This window comes from Pseudonaja textilis, chromosome 1 (genome assembly GCF_049901715.1).
Source record: "Pseudonaja textilis isolate UNSWEBS1 chromosome 1, rPseTex1.2, whole genome shotgun sequence".
NCBI lineage: Eukaryota > Metazoa > Chordata > Lepidosauria > Squamata > Elapidae > Pseudonaja > Pseudonaja textilis.
Genome location: NC_141990.1, coordinates 86,795,188 through 86,813,368, shown reverse-complemented (window position 1 = coordinate 86,813,368; position 18,181 = coordinate 86,795,188). Strand labels below are relative to the sequence as shown.

At 36.1% G+C, this 18,181-nt stretch overlaps 1 protein-coding gene across 4 annotated transcripts in view; it reads right to left on the bottom strand.

Annotated features, from left to right (window-relative positions):
• The window catches only part of NHSL1 (NHS like 1), a 157,918-nt gene that overhangs the window by 89,828 nt on the left and 49,909 nt on the right, over positions 1-18,181 (bottom strand). For 2 of the 4 annotated variants that reach the window (XM_026705564.2, XM_087940322.1), the window contains exon 1: positions 16,467-17,287. The exons of the other annotated variants lie outside the window; for them this stretch is intronic. In XM_026705564.2, the coding sequence (XP_026561349.2) occupies positions 16,467-16,668 (202 nt within the window). In that variant the 5' untranslated portion in view covers positions 16,669-17,287. Of the gene's footprint in view, positions 1-16,466; positions 17,288-18,181 lie in introns of those variants that run through there. 4 annotated transcript variants of the gene reach the window in all.

Sequence of the window (18,181 nt, the reverse complement as noted above, 5' to 3'; positions counted from 1 at the left end):
TATGTAGTTCATGATTCAGGTTGATAACTTTTCTGAGTTACAATTTTATAAAATTTGGGATCTATTCTATCAATGGTTAGACAATCAAATATAGTAATGAAATATGTAGACTTTTAGAAAATAATAAATATATAAAGATGTATTCTTTTCTTATTATATCTACAAAATGATTCTAGGATAGTTCTGGGATGATAATCTGAATTGTCATAAAACAAATTAAGTAAAATATGATCATTTTGGAAAACATGAATGAATAAAAGTATAGTCAAATGATTGATATTAATGATATTAATGTATTTAATATATTGATTGAAAATATGAGATTATATACAATGTAATTATAATTGAAGACTATGAAATGGAAGCACAAAACAATTTGTAAACCAACCGGCACACTGTATGTACATATATGGAAGATGATTTGAAGTTTTTATGTTTTGTTTGTTTATGTTTGTTTTAAAAACCAATAAAAATTTATTTTAAAAAAATGTTGTCTATGACTATTTTGCTCAAAATTTTGGCATTGGGAATTGTGCTTTAATAGTCAGATCAGATACCCAACTCTATAAATTTTTGCACTGAATTTTATGCTTGTAAAGCACTTTACAATCTTTTCAACTTTAGAAGCTCTTTTTTTACTCCATCCTTCTTCAACATTCCTTCTCTGTGAAATTGTTACCCTATATGGGGTTCAAATGTCCTAAAAGACCACTTTTCTTAAGATTTGATGAGGGTGAATGAAATACAGGTAATCCCTGTATTGTAAGGGTTACAAGTATTCCCTTAGCGAATATTTGAAGTTAGGTGATCAGCGCCACTACAAACGTTGCAGCACTTTGCCGGCCAAAATGGAGTGCATGCCTGGACCCACCTCCTCTGAACCTCCATTTTGGCTTGTGAAGTGCCGGGTGAGGCATGCACAGGCCTAAACAGAGCTCCATTTTGATCAGCAAAGTGCCAGAAGAGACCTGCGCACACCAAAATGGAGCTGCAGAGGGCTGAGAGGCTGGAGAGGAGACAGCTTGCTAGATCTTTGCACGGTAAGTGACCCAGCATGGCAGATTGGGTGGTAGGGGAAAGCAATTGTGTGGAGCAATTTCAGTGATTCTGGGTGGTCTTAAGCATGTGGCCTTTTCCATCACTAGACCCATGGATTCTCCACCCTGAAATACCTCATGTGCAGTTAACAAACCGCATATTCAATTAGCAAATGCATAGGTGAAAAGAGGGAGTGATCCCGCTCAAGGTAGGAGATTCACTCCCACAAATCCCCAGGTTATGAATGGAATGGGCAGGCTCAATTACATTTGTAACTCAAGGACTACCTGTACATGCCAAATGAAATCTAGTTGAGAGTAGACTGATTATAACAAATGTGTGAAAACCTTATCCATGGCTGCACTAAAACTGAAGTTACCTCTGGCAATTAATTTTTATTTCTACTCCTCTGTTGCTACTAAAATATTTCACTCCGAAAGGTACTGATTCCTCTGGTTGGGCTTTAATATCCAAGCCTGCTACTATCTCCTGCAGTGTTCAGTTAACTTTTTACTATTTTGAATGATGTAAGCAATATAGTCTTTTAATAATGAATCAATAGGGTATACATTTAATTATATAAAATTATACTAACGTAGTATAAAGCATTGATATAGAATGTCAGCAAACAACTATATATTTACCTAAACGGCCAAAACTAATTTACACTTTGTTATTTGTTGGATACACGTATTGAAATCTGCCATAAACTTATTTTAAACCAGCACAATAATATTTATAAAATCCATATTTCAGGGACAGTTTTCAATATTCTTATCTTCCTGAAAACAAATGTGCACAAATAATGTTATTAATTTTTAAAAAATCAGTGTATTAAATATGTTACTAGCCAGGTACAGAATTAGATTCCAGGTGCATAAACTGACATAATAAATAACTATGATTCTTATGCACAAATCATACCCATAAGCTTCTGCATAATCTTCTTGTCCCAAACAAATTAATGTACTGAGACAATTGTTCCCCCCAAAATTGATTCAGTGCACACACACATGTGCAAATGTGTACACATACATGTCACAAACATGAATACACCCAATATACATACTTTTTGAATATGCAGGTGTCTATGTGCATGCGTATAGAATTCATGTGTAGGAAAACATTCCAGGGAAAGGGTTAACTTTCAGGAATCTAATAATTTTTTCTACTAAGGTACCTTTGAGTTTCTGCCAATGATAACATGTTGGAATAATAAAAAAAATGGCCATCACGTTTTTCAAACCAAAGCATCAGAGATAACTGGGTAACATATTGCAACATATTAAATTTCATCTGGGCTAGAAAAATGATTCCCCCTAGCACTTTCAAATTGGGATTAATAAAAGGCCAATCTCCTGGGGAAAAGCCGAGTGTCATAATTCATTGCTCTATAAGACCAATTTCAATGACACATAGTGCTCACTTAAAAATGACTTGAACATTACAACATCTTAGTTCTTGCTTAATTTGGATTTTAGTCTGAGATTTTAAAAAGGTCACCCTTTCTTTTAAAGTTATCACTTGCAGCAAACATTACTTGCTCCTTCATCCACAGCAATTAGGAGAAAAATTTTGATCCACCCTTCAAAGAGATTCAAAGAGATTCTGCTTTATGAAGAAGAGAAAAGGAAAGAAGAACACGAAAAGAGAAAAAAAGCTAAAACAATGGGAAATTGACCTACTTAGACCCTACCATTACACAAGGAGAAGCAAAATATACTGTATGCAGGCAGTAGCTCCCAGATAAATAGGTTTGGTAACTCACAAGGGAGCCCAGTAATTAGAAGCAATTTAGAACACAGTGAGGAAAAATAATTAGAAACTTCTGCATCCAAAATCTGTCCGCTATTAGTCACAACTGCTGAGTTTAGTCTAAAGCCTGATCCATCTCTATGATAAACAATTTTTTTCCAAATAGGAAAGCACTGAGTTTCATAAAATATTAAGCTAAGAACTTAGGAAAAAAGTAGAATACCTACAATATTGACTAGATCAGAAATTATATCTGTGGGATTATTGCTTTAAAAAGACATAATTCAGCACTGGCCAAATGTGATGATTTTTAAGGCTGTATGAATGAAACCAAGAAAGCATCCACTAACCCAAGCTGAAAGAAGTTTTCCAAGAATGATGAAATCTGCTAACAGTTTAACTACTCATTCCTTCCAACACTTAAATAAATTACAGATAGAAAAGCAGTACTACTGACTTCCAGTGAGGATTCATAGCAAACTAGATGTCCCTGAAGCAGCAGGGATAGCATTGCAAGAGAGGTCAGCAGCCACATTGTGAACACTGGTCATTAATATCTCTCTGGAAAAAATGGAGATTGGGAGATTGCCCACTTGTACTCCAGACTATGCCTCCTCTAGTGTGGACTGCAGGATTGGCTTATGAGTAGAATGATTGGGAGTTGAGGGTTTCTGAACAAGCTCACCGTCAAAACAATAATCTATATGGACATAATGTTCATCTAGGCTCATTGCTTAATTGCTTTCAGAAATTGCTTTTTAGCTGCTTTTTAATTACTGTATTAGGAACCTCCACAAAGGCAGGATTTAGAGCACTGGGTGAGTCTCTTTTAGTCTTTAGCAAAATAAATTTTAAATACAAGTTTAAAAACTAAAAAAATATTTTGAATAAACAGCAAAATGGTGATTAGCATTCAAAAATTACAAATGGATTAAGGATCAAATGGATTTGAAATAAGATTTCAAAATTGATTTTGAAATTGATGACAGTATAAGAATCCTTTACATGGAGAAATGCTATTTTGAATGGTTAAAAAAATGTTAGGATGGGAACTAGAGATTACAACTAAAGGAGATGATCATTTAAATTTTATTTACTAATACAGAATGGAACAAACTAATGGACGTAACTGATATATATTTGTGAACAATGGATCCAGAAATTAATTTTAAAAGCGTCTGCCTCTATAGATAGACTGTATACAAAAATTATAGAAAAGGAATAAATTTTACCTGACTAGATTGTGACTGATCTGAAAGTGATTTTAAAATGACAGGCTATAAGAATATGAAAAAAAAGTTACATTGGAGATACAAAAGAAATCAGCTGATATCTTAATAATTAAAATGGATATAGAAATAACCAACAAACAAGTAAATGACCTGAATAATTTTTCAATATTGGATTTACAAAAAAAGGCTTGTTAAAGTATTAAATAATTTTGTGATACAAACAAAAAAATGAAAAGAAATCAAGTTCTAGAATATTATTTGAAGTAATTAAAGATCAAGATTAATAGAAGTAGAAGGCAGGCACGTGATCAAGGTTAAAAATTGTTCTCTTCATTTTGTTTCTTAATGGACTTTTTGCTTTTGATGAGACTATAAAGATTATAGATAATAGATAAAATAGGGGACAAAGAGATAATTTGTTATATTTTAAAAGGAGGTAATAGGTTACTAAAAATGTTTATACTTTATGAGAGGGTAAATAATTTCTTTATATATATTGTGTGTGTATGTATTCTTTTTTCTTTTCCATGTTTGTTTTTCTTTTTCTTTCTTTTCTAACTTTCTTTTTCTTTTTATACTTTTATCTCTTAGTTTGTATTTGTTCTTGTCTTTTTAACTGTAATGCTTAATAAAACTATTACAAAAAAAGAAAAGCAATATTAATGTAACTATATCAAAAAGTATAAATATAGTACTAATATTGATTCTATAGTTTATTTATTTTTTCCAGGCAAATTCCAAATTTAACTCACTATAACAATCTAAACCAAATTGAATTATACTCTTGCAAACCACTATAAATCTAGCCTATAGTTTCAGCATGTCCAAGTTAACATTAGTTGTCAATGCAACATAATTATCTAAACTATCCATGTGATTATGGTATCAGATAGCAAACCAGAAGTAGTTATTACTTTGGAATTTTAAGCAATTACTAGTGTTTCAGACTCTGTTTACACATGTGTGCGTGTAAGGGATAGAGAAAGGGAAGGAAGGAAAAAGGAGAGGGAGAGGGGAAAGCAAATCATTTCATAACCATTGCAGATTTTACAGCAGGATTTCCATCTGCCTAAAATACATGGCTGCCAAACACCCATCGGTCCTTTGTGCCAACTTTGAATTAGAAAAGTGGCAGAGATCAGTTACTGCACAACTTCTAGGACAAGCTGTTCCCATTTCTGGAGCTTCAAAGAAGTGTGCCCTATTCTTGGAGCATCTTAATATAGCAGCATCCTTTCTCCTTGCCAAAGATGCTGAACTAGGGATATTTCTGTCCCAATCTAATGTCAGAAACATGACTAAAACCTAATTATGCTATTTTAATTAAAAATATATTATCCTCCATCCTCTTGCACGTTGTAATATTATTTCTGAAATAACAAATTTCTTTTATATCTGAACTAAGAAACTATGATTTAAACTTATTTATATTGTAAAATGTAATTTTAATACAATTTACATGCCAAGATTATTGTTAAATTTAAATCATAGATCATACATAAAATAAACTGTGATTGATAGATTGCACCAGTAGTACCTTTTAGCCTTTTGGTGCTCTCTATGGAGTTTTCTTGGCAAGGAAGGAGACAACAGAGGATGAGATGGTTAAATAGGGTCATTGACACAGTGGGCATAGGTTTGGGCAGATTCCGGGAGACAGTGGAGGACGGGACGGGGGGACTGGTGTGCTGTGATCCATGGAATTGCGAAGAGTTGGATATGACTTAGCAGCTGAACAACAACAAAACAAAACCAGTAGTAGCATAAGAAAAGGAAGATAAGGACAAGACATATCATGATCTCAAACTCAGGCTGGATGTGTCATGTGCTGGCCACACACCACGCCCAGTTTAGTGAAGGGGGAAAAACTCACGATGTCACATGACACCACAAGTTTGACAGCCCTGCTGTAGAAATATGCTGTTCCAAAGGGCAGATGCTACAACAAAGAAGACCCATTTCCTGCTAGATAATGTTTCATAGAAGGGACTCAGAGCATACAGGTACACCTCAACTTACACCAGTTGATTCAGTGACGGTTCAAAATCACAATGGCACTGAAAAAAGTGATTTATGATCATTTTTCACACTTGCGACTATTGCAGCATCCCCATGCTCACACAATCAAAATTCAGACGCTTGGCAACTGACTCATGATGGTCACAATGTCCCAGGATCATGTGATCCCCTTTTGCGACCTTCTGACAAGCAAACTCAATGGGGAAGCCAGATTCACTTAACAGTTGTGTTACTTAACAAATGAAAAGATTCACTTAACAACTGTGGCCAAAAAAACTCACCATAAAATGGGGCAAAAAAAACACCCACATTTTTTTTAGTTTACCAACATAAATGTTGGGATCAATTGTGCTCGTAACTTAAGATCTACCTGTAATTCCCTGCTAGATCTTGAAGAATGTGCAAAGACAAAGAAAGACAAATAACCTGCTCTTGTGCCATGAAGGACTTTATAGATGGTAATCAACTTGAATTACACCTAAAAGCTTATGGGTAGCTAGTGTAGCTCTCAAAAATAATGGTATTTCTTGAGCATATTGGATACACACACACCTATCTGTATCACTGTACATAGACCCTGGGCAGCTTCTTAGACAGCCTTCAAGCACAGGTCATATAGTAAGCTGAAGTAGTCCAAATAAGAATTGGCTTGGGTGTGAGTGAGGATGGAGAGTGCTTCCTGGTCCATCAATGGACATATGTAACTGACATAGAAAGTGGATTTGCATGAAGGTTCTTTTGGGCAGAGCTGCCACCTGCTCTTCCTGCTAAGAGTCAAACAGAACTTCCAAACTGTACATCAGTTCTCTCTGGGAGTGCAACACATTGAGAACTGAGGATGGAACATTCCCACAACCCAAAACTCTACTTGTTCTTGCTTCAGTTAAAATAAATCCTGTTCTTCACATTTGCCTCCTTCCGCTAACAGTTTCAAGACATTTGAAAGGAACCTTGATAGCATTACTTGCTTGACCCAGGATAGAGAGGTATAGCTAAATATCATCAGCTGGTGATATTTTATTTTTTTTATTTATTTGATTTGTCAATTGCTTACAAGATAATAGGTATAAGTATATAGTTATGAATACATGAAATGGGTACTTATAAGAAAAATAAAAGAAACAATAGAACAGGGATGGTAGGCACGTTGGTGCACTTATGCACGCCCCCTACAGACCTCTTAGGAAAGGGGTGAGGTCAATAGTAGACAGTCTAAGGTTAAAGTTTTTGGGGTTTGGGGAAGAAACCACAGACAGGTAGAGTATTCCAGACACTGACCACTCTGTTGCTGAAGTCGCATTTCCTGCAATCAAGTTTGGTGTGGTTAACCTTGAGTTTGTATCTATTGTATGCTCTTGTGTTGTTATGGTTGAAGCTGAAGTATTCATTGACAGGTAAGTCATTGCAATGTATGATTTTATATACCATACTTCGATCAGACCAAAGACGGCGTAATTCAAGGTTTTCTAGGTCTAGAATTTCAAGTCTGGTGGCATAAGGTATTCTGCAACGAGTAGAGGAGTGGAAAACTCTTCCTGTGAAATATTTCTGGACTTTCTCAACTGTGCTAATATCAGATACGTAATGTGGGTTCCAGACTGATGAGCTGTATTCGAGTGTTGGTCTAGCAAATGTTTTGTATGCTCTAGTTAGTAGTGTGATATTACCAGAGAAAAAGCTACGTAGGATTAGGTTAACAACTCTTAAAGCCTTTTTGGCTATGTAGATACAGTGGGCTCTAGCACTTAGATCATTAGAAATGAGTACTCCAAGATCCTTGACAGAGTTTGGATCATCAACAAGGTCTTGACTATTCAGCCTGTATTTTATTTTCTGATTTTTTTTGCCAATATGTAGGACAGAGCATTTATTTGTTGAGATTTGAAGTTGCCATTTGTTTGACCATTCTGATACATAGTCAAGTGTTTTTGAAGGGTAGCAGTATTGTCTGTGGTGTTGAATAGCTTTACATCATCAGCGAAGTTGCTCTTAATATGATCACAGAGGTCATTTAGGTAGAGTATGAAGAGAGTTGGTCCTAGAACACTGCCTCGGGGGACACCACTGTTGACAGGTACAGAATTTGATAGGACACTCCCAATTTTGACCATTTGTTGTCTATTTGACAGGAATACTTCTATCCAGTTATGCAGTTGCCCAGAGATATCATAAGATTTTAGTTTCAGGAATAGTTTGTTGTGTACTGATATCTGAGTATGCCAATGAATAACTTCACTCAGAGTTTTCATATAAATGTTAAGTAAGAACAAAACAAGTGTGGCAGGTCTAGTACTAGGTCTCTCCTACTATCAACACTGATTGGAATGAGTCTCAGAGGAAGAAGGAGAACCACTTACACGCCCTGCTTATTCTAAACCCTTAAATCCAGTTGAATACTATGGTATAAAAATGTTACAGAAAGCTGCTTAAGACAAAAAAAGAAAGAAAAGCCCCAGATGGATACATCTCCCCTTCCCTACATGGTAAGCCTTGGGTACCTTAGGAACTGCCTTTCCTCAATAGTTTCTGATCATCCTACTGGACAACTGCCATGTGAGATTCCTGCCTATCGGGAGCCCAACGATGGACATTTTTTGTAGCAGCTTTCCTTTTATGGAATGGCTTGCTATCTAAATCACATATATCGTCTACCTTCATAGCCTTTATGAAACTGGGTAACTTTTCTGGACAGCTTTTGAGGATTATTTTTAACATAGCTGCACCACTTTTAGAAATTTATAATTGCTAGCTTTGCATTTTTAATCACCATTTTAATTTCTTCTGGTTTGTATTTGCTTTGAATACTCTAATTCTTTAGGTTGCCTGATTGGTTTCAAGCAGTCCTAAAATTCATTCATTCATTTATTCATTCATTCATAAATAAACCTCAATTCTGTTAAAGGTCGTTTATAAGCATAATCAATGCTACCTCATTACTGTACTCTGAAACCTGACTTAAAAGATCAAGGTAATCACTTTCCTCCAGGACACTCTGAAGCTGCTAACTGACTTCCTTCTCAGCAATGGAAACTGAACAAGGAGAGATTTAACCTGGAAATAAGGAGAAACTTTCTGACAGTGAGAACAATCAACCAATGGAACAGCTTGCCCTTGGAAGTTGTGGGAGCACCATCACTTGAGACTTTCAAGAAGAGATTGGACTGCCATTTGTCAGAAATGGTGTAGGGTCTCCTGCTTGGGCGGGGGGTTGGACTAGATGACCTACAAGGTCCCTTCCAACTCTTGATTATCTGTTAACTGTTAAACCTTCCCTTAAAAAAAGGAAGATTGGAGACAAGACACAATTTATCCAGTATTAGTGGGTCCTGGAATGATTTGTTGAAGAGGTAGGTGGGCTCTGCATCTTTAGAAGCTGGAGAAAACATCCCTTATTTCAAAAATCAATTTACCACCACTAGGTCCAGCTATACATCATCTCCCAGGAGGCTTTAACCAACTGGAAAAAGCTTTAATACAAGATGGCTGCACTTATAGCCCCAGTGTCTTTGTGTATTCCTTTGACCACAATGATTGAACTCTTTCCCGATAACCATATTATGTCTTAGTCAACTCCAAAGGATTTGCAAACTGGAAACTAGCTAAGAATGGATCTAAACAAGTTTATCTGAGAAATTCCTAGAACTCTTCATACAAGGCCACAGCTGACAATCTGTTGTTGCAGTAAGAGTGGAAAAATGATAACATTTAACTACTTGAAGTAATCTTCCTGTGCTCACTCAGGTTTACTCTTCAATTTCTTTCAGTGGCATTCTAGGTATCTCTTTTGCCACTGCATGGAATCCCTTTGAAAACTAGGAGTTCTCCAGGATCTAGGAACTGAGAGTTCTTATAGCAATAATCTCTTAATTCCAGGCAGTGAACAAGGTCCCATGGATCTATGCACCAGAGCCTCAGGAACTACCCCATTTCCCTCTGAAACTCAACAGCATATATATCAGGTGCCTGAGAAATAACAAATTAATAGGGCCTTCCTCACTGTGATAAGGAGTAGCTGAAGGGAACTCAAACGTCAATAGAGAGTGATCTGAATATGATAAGAGAACCACTTTAGTTTAGTGAATTATATATTTATATGATTTGGTGCCTTCGAGTCAATTTTTTGATTTATGGAAACTAACTGGATTAAGTCCCTGAAGTCTTGCTGCAAGATTTTGGAAGTGGTTTGCCACCGCTCTTTCCTAGGGCTGAAAGAGCGTGACTAGACCAAGGCATCCAGCTGGATTTTTGCTCAAGATGGGACTAGACTTCATGGTTTCTATGATTTCCATTCTGGCACTTAACCATAGACATAGACTGGAAGATTGGAAGATAAACTTCCATAAAACCCTAGGAGTGGCAAGGTATTCTATACTCGCAACAGTAGATTTTGAACATACATTTTCAAGAGCACTCCAATTAATATCGCAAGATAGTTCTGTATTATCACACAAACTCAGCTCTGGTGTACTGCAATTAATGAGATTCATTTTATAATGAACTTTAATTGCTGATATATATAAGTTAATTATTATAAAATAAATTTCATTGAATCGTAAGAATTCAAAAGATCATTTAGGCCAGGGGTGTCAAACTCGATTTCATTGAGGGCTGCATCAGGTTTGTGTTTGACCTTGGAGTGGGCATGGCAAGGGTGGGTGTAGCCAGCTCGATGTAACGTGTGGGAGGGCATGTGGGGGCCTGAGTGCTCTGCCAGCAAAAATGGGCTCCCAAGCTCCAGTTTTCAGCTGCAATGCCATCCTGTAACTCTGTCACTGAAAACGGAGCTTGGGAAGGCAGCCCCCCCGAGCTCTGTTTTCGCTGACACAGGTACTGCAGGCCAGTTCTTCACTGTTTTCATGGCGGCCCCATGGGCCAGATCTAAGCATCCTGTGGCTGGATCTGGCCCCCAGGCCTTCAGTTTGACCCCTGATGTAGGCCATTGTGTCTCTCTGAGCAGTGTAAGGGAGAGACACAAATGTCTCTGAGAGGTAAACTTCACAATTCAATTTCTATACTCTCAAATTTTCCACATCTTTTCTCTTCATCTTTAATTTAATTTTATTTCCTGAAAAGCTACTTCATGTGACCACTCTGATAATATATATGCCATTATGTATTTTTTACAGTCTATGTTGTTATAAATTCCTAAATTAACGTTTAATTCAAACCGACTTTCAGAAATTATACTGAAGCAAGTAGCATCCCAGAAATACTGCTAAAGTCAAACCAGAACTTTGGAACTTACCAAGCTGCCAATGATCTGATGACATAAGCATTTGATTAGTGCAAGCACAAGTAAAATTGTGAGAAAAAAATCTAATCAGGTCACGCTGCTAGAATATAAAAGATGCATGAAAAGACCAAGTATTTTGAATATTTATTTTCTTTATTTACTCAAATCAATGTATATAGCTTCCAATCTTATTGACCTTCATTCTCATCAGCCAACGTAGTATTAAAAGCCAAAACAAAAACAATTACTAATAAAATGGTGCCCAAGAATAAACCCAACTTAAGCCATAAGAAAAAAAACAATCTGATAGGTTCACCCAACCTCCAAACCCCATGCTCAAGGAGTCACCCAGGTCATTAAGGACTTACAAAATGTAAGGGCTGTGTAAATCTCATATTCCATAGGGCATGTGCTATGACAGGAAAAGTCTCTCTGCTTCCATCAAATGGCACTGTTTAATAGTTGCAACCTGGAACATTCCCTTCCTGTTTAAATTTAGTGAGACAGACAGAAACAATTAGAGAGAATTCCCACTTAAAACTTGATCTCATCCAATGAAGGATTTTAGAGGAGACATAGGAGGTCCTCCAGAAGCCTACTGGAAACAAGTGTAGAGGAGAGGTGTGGCCATAACTGCTTGCATTATTATGTTCTGGTCTAGCTGCAGCTTCTGAGTGATCTTCAAGAGCAGCTCCATGTATGTATAGCACATTTCAGTCAGCCACTTGGGAGGTATGAGTGACAATAAACAGTGCTGATCCAGGAAAATGCAAAATTGGAGGCAGATGGAGTACTACAAAAACTCTCCTGATTATGGTCAACATCTGTTCTTCAAACACAAGGCTTGAATCCATGAAAATCCCCAAATTGTGCACCACTTCTGTCTGAGGGTCTGCTATCCCATCAAGAACCATAGATGGAAAATCACTAGATTGGGCAACTCTAGAACCCAAAGTCGCTTGGTCTTGCTAGGGCTGAACTAAAGCCTATCATCCCACAGCTTCCAAGTACTCAGAAACAACCCCATCAGCATCACATGGTAAGTTGGAATAGTATACTACTGTATACAAAATAAAAATTGCCACATTTGATACTCACGAGACTGTTTAAAGCAATCTTCAATAATTTGTATAATAATTCCAACATATGCTAACTAAAATCAAGGGTACTTTTGCACTACTTCAAGTGTTTTGAAACAGTCACATCCCATTACAGGTTGTTCTCAACTTAACCACAACTTAACCCAAAATTTATATTGCTAAGCGAGATAGTTATGTGAGTTTTGCCCCAGCTTATGACCTTTCTTGTCACAATGGTCATAAAGGTAAATCAGTTGCCAAGCAGTCTGAATTTTGATTACATGACCATGGGGATGTTGCAATGGTTGTAGGGGTGAAAAACAATCACAAATCAACTTTCATCAGTGATGTTGTAATAACTTCAAACAGTCACTAAAAGAACTGTTGTCTGTCAGGGACTACCTGTATTCTTTATTCCAATAAAAATAATTTTTTAAACATTAATCAACTGCCATCCTTATCATTACAAGTAATAAAATATTTTTATAGATGCTGTCCAATTACAGGGATACAAAGTCCTCTCATTCTACCCCTTACTGTGCTCTATGCAATAGGTCTCTTTATTTTATATACGAGTCAAGTGACAATAATGCTACCCATCTAACCCCCAAATCAATGAAGTATGTTCATTCCTACATCTTTCTCCCATTCCTACACTGGCTGAGTATGTGAACTCCCATTAAAGGAAAAACTAGCCCTTGCAAGAAAATCTAACAACGATATAGTCAACAAAAGAGAACATAATCTTCATCTTAAATGAACAATACATTCATCTTAAATGAACAATACATTACTTACTTCTGTATAATATATCACATAATTACATTTGTTTTGCTAGATTTGTTGTCCCTTTCAAATTTAAAAGAAGTCAGCCACATAACAAAAAATGTCTTTAAACATTTTTATTTATTTACCCATCTCACAAGAAAAAAACTGTGAGCAGTACACAATGCTAAGTTTCAAACATTGAAGCAACAAACTTCAAGGAAATAGACTTAACATCTGGGTAACACACTTGTGGTACTGCAGCTTCTAGCACATTTTGATTAAATGTCCTCTCCTTAAGTTCCTACTTTTAGCCTTACATACAAGCAAAATTGATTTCAATCCAACTTCATGTAAACCTGATAATTTAACTGAATACCCAGTAGAACAGTTATGAAAAAAGCAAAATAAGAACATTGACATGCCAGCATTTCTCCAGGGTCTATTCTACATGTTAAGTTTAAACCACAGAATTTCCGAAATATATAATTCATTTTAGTTTATGAAATACTCTTGGAAACAAAATGGGTTACAAATTACTAAGGACAACTTGCTTTTTTTAGCCACATTCAACATTATAAAGGAAAGGATGTTTCACAAAGGATGGTATTGGCCTCTTCATTATTTACCTCATAATTTTAAGAACTTCAACTTGAAGTGTAGGCATTTCAAGAATAAGGACCTTACAATGAACAGCTTTGAGAAAAGCAACTATTTAGAAATATGAAAAGTTTGATTTCAACAATTGGCACACTGGTCTTTATTCTAATATGAATAAGGTCATGCATATGTCTCTACATTGTATTCTGTAAATAATTTTTCCTCATGCTAATCTCTGGTACCGTTTTTTGGAACAATTCTCAAAGATTAGGGTTGAAAAGTAATTCATTGGATTTTACAAATAACTGAGCATTATGCCTAGGGATTCTGACCCAAGATTATTATACTACCACACTGTTTGTAATCTGAATTCAGGAAGAGAGGAAACTTGATTTCACAGTTGTTTTTCAAAAAAGAAATCATCATACATTTGCTTTATTCACATTATTCAGACCAGACATTCTTACCTGGGGTTGTTTTGCAATCTCCGGTTTCTAGTCCAAGGGTTAGTCTGCCTGACTGGGAAATTATTACAACTGCAATCACTTCTGAGTGTTTCTAACGGTATGACAGAGTTGCTTTGGAGCTCTTAAACCAATAAATATTTTGGGCTCACAGACAGACCTTATAAAGCAATCATCAGTGGAAACATGGTAATATTACTCATACCGTACATATCAAGTTCCTGGAGATGAATCAGTGCACAGGGCAATATAAACTCCAGGTGTGTTCATGGACATTTGCAATATATGCTGAATTTAAAATGTCCACACATGGACTTCAAAAATTGACCCCAGAAATAGTGCCAAGTTTATCATTACCTGTACTGCATATATGGCATTAGTGTATCATTGTTTACTTTAGAGGACTAAAAATAAAAAAAAATCTTAATGCTGTGACTATTATGAATTTCTTGGTACAAAATATACAAGGGTTAGGATTATTAACCTACTGTAATATTAACTTAATATTAACCTTATGTTTCAGAATTTTTTATTTAATTATTAAATTGCTTTAAGATCAATTACCAAACTTTTGTTTTATAAATCTACCCTCTAAATGACCCAGTTTTTTTTTTAAAAAAACAGATTTGACCAAACATCTCTTCAGTTTTTCAGAATTCTAGATTTTCCATTTTAAAAGTAACTTTCAAATTTGGTATACCATTTCTGAAGAGTGGCTGACTTAACACATTTGCATTTAAGAGGGGAGTTTAGAAAAATGCTTTTTCATTAAATTCTTTTTACTACTTTTACCAATGACATTGAAGACTTTGACTGTTAGAAGTGAAGTCCTGAAAATTCAGGCTGATTTACAGTAATTTCATCTAGTCTCTTTTTCTCTTCTCTGCCTCCTCCAGCTATCTTTCAGTCTCATCTCTTTTAAACAGAGCTTCAAAGCAAGAGAAAATGCACCATCGAAAGACCTAACTGAATGTAGGAGAAATTGAATAGCCATTTACTTTTACTGGAAGATGTTTGGGTCTCTAGCAGGGTGCCACAGCAGGAAACAAAGCAAATTCGGCATCCAAACAAGAACTCACAAGTTTTCTAGTCAAGTCCCATAAAACAATAGATACATACCCATCCTCATTTTTCCCACGCTATGAAGTTTGAAGCTATCATGGGGCTGTTTCACACAAGTGCTCTTTCAATATTTGTGACTGGTTTTCTCAATGTTCAAAAATACATTATGCATTTTTCAGTAAAATATAAACTAAACAGTTGCAATTTCCAATACAGCCTATCATTTGCTATTTATGTATAAATTCTAATGGTAAAATAGCTAACTCACTGGATTATTATAGGTGGTCCCTACAACACTGGCCAAAAAGATATTATTATTTTAACATGCTGTAAAACAAAGTCCTTATCATGTTTCATAAGAGATGACAAATGAGGCAGGCAACTACTCACAAGTGCAAAATACTTTGATGGGGGGGGGTGGGGGGGCAGCCATTGGTAAGAAAGGAAGTTGAGAAGTAGAGTAAAGGTTTTCAGGTGAAACTCAGCTCCTGAGGACTTCAAGGATGTGTTTGTGTAGTTTTCAGAAAGGTGGATGAATCATCAGTCTAGAAACAATTTTAGCTAAAGCTAATAATTCTGCCTTGCCAGAATGCCACTAAGTACTGCACACAGTTAAGAAGGGAATGAATCTCACATGAAGCTAAGCCAAAAGTTCCAATCAAATTATAAAATCATTTATTTGTATAGCATAATACACTTATGAGAATAATAAATATATAAATACATGTTCCTTAGGGTCCCACCTTCCAGAAACTGTTAAACCCCATCCACAGGTGAAGCAAGAAAAAAAAAACCTTACCATTTGCTTTACATACACCTGTTACACATGTCTGTTACATGCACTGATTATGTCTCCAAAAACAACTGAAGATTGTATTTTTGCAATTAACGTTTCCCTGTCTTTTATCTTTAGGCCCATTAAATTTCAGTTCCCCTCCCCTCACGCAATCTCAGAGAAATCCTTTGTCATAACAAACTGCCACATTAAAAAGCACAGCAACGAAAATCCTGTTTTCATAGGCTAGCCTCTTAGGAAGAATGATTTTGTAAGCATACAATAAAACAGCAGGTTGCATTATCAAGAAACGCCTCAGAATCTAGAAGGTCAACAGAGACGCTTGTGGAGAAAATGAAAAGGAGCATGGGAACAATGAAGCACAATCTTACAAAGCATAATTAAAATGATGAGATCTGGGTTGAATATAAAAACAACCATCACCATTTCTGTGTTGTGGTCTGTAGATCCAGTTCTCATCCTCTCCCACTTGCTCCCCGCCTATGGATGTGAGTTCACCATCACTGCGAAATAACCTTTTTGTTTGCTTGGACAGCGTAGAGAAGTTTATCCAGCTTACAGCACGTGAAAGGGATCCTGGATTAGATTTAAACCGCAGTGATTTTGAGGAGCCCTCCTGTTTCATTTTCTCTTTTTTAAAAAATATCCCCAAATTGCAATATTGCAACAATTAAGAACGCTCTTAAATCTTCTTCTGTTCCTTTTCCTTTATCACCAGCGTGGGCGTGTACATGTTTTAAAATAAGTAACACACTTGTTCATTTTAAAACTCAATCGAACATAAATCCAAGTGGTTAATTCTGCTTTTGCCCACTTTCCGAGCTGCCAAGCACAACACAATAGAAGCAAGCAAAACAGACGGACACGCTGAAAACAACCTCCAGGAAATCAGATTAGGAGTGTCGAAGTACAATCCCGAAAAATACACAGATTTTGGCTTTTCCCCGCTTTCATCCAAAATCCACCTCTTCCCTCCAGTGTGCTTGTAATCCAGGCTCCTCTCCTATCACGTAGAGAAACCAAGAGCTCCTTTGATCACAAAAAAATGCATGCTCTTAGCAAGTTGCCAGGCGAGGATGATATACATTACAGCAGCTCTCTCTTTTCTCTGCGGAAAAGGCATTCTGATTCCCCCAAACCAGCCATGTAGCTTTCTGCCTAAAACGAAAAGGCTCAGCGAAGCCTCTCCGGAGCGATTCTCGTTAACAATAAGCTTGGCTATAGCTATCAATTAGGATTAGGGTGAAATATGATAGGCTTCCGCTCTTGAAGGCGCAGCTACAAAACTCCTCCCTTCCACGGCAGAGAGCTAACAACAGTTCAAACTTCTGAACAGGAAGCAGAAGTAAAATTACACAATGGCATCTCAGTTGACTTACACAAGGAGAAATAATGATTAAAAAAAACACTTAGTAACCGAATGACAATTCTTTTTTCTAACACCAGACATGTAAAAGGTTGCTTATTTTCATTTTATTGATGGGGTGAACAGGAATTACGACTCCCAATTGTTTTTCTATTCAGTTCTTACCATCAATATTACTCAGAAACTATCTGGCTTAAAGTTCATGATCTCTTTTTAGTTATATATGCTTCACTAAACTATACTTTAATCCATTTCAGGATTCATCATCAAATTAAGATTTTGCTCATAAAGCGGCCAAACAAATGAAAACCACATCAGGGTTTTTTTTCCCACGGTTAGATATTTTTTAGATTATGAGAGGAAACAGTAAAAAGGGAGAAACAAACCAATGTACAAAATAAAATAAAAAAAAATGACTCAAGTCCGATGCATTTGTAGTTTCTCTGCTTTTAAGGACCGTGATGACAATAATTACATGTTAAGACTTTAGATAATAAAACTATAGTCCAAAGGGGCACTTCTTGAAGATATACAGTATTAAAAATGTAAGACACATTTCTAGGTCTACATACCCTGGGAACATCTGAACCTATCTGCAGAAGCCTTTGGAAACCCACATGCACAGGATTATTTCCTGCCAACTTTTCTAAAGTGATAAAGTTAGCAAAGTATAAAGAACAGAATGTGTCACTGATTCTTGAATAAATGATGTACCTTAAACCATATTATTGCTTTAGCACGCAGAAACGTATTTTCTTAAATAAAAACTAGC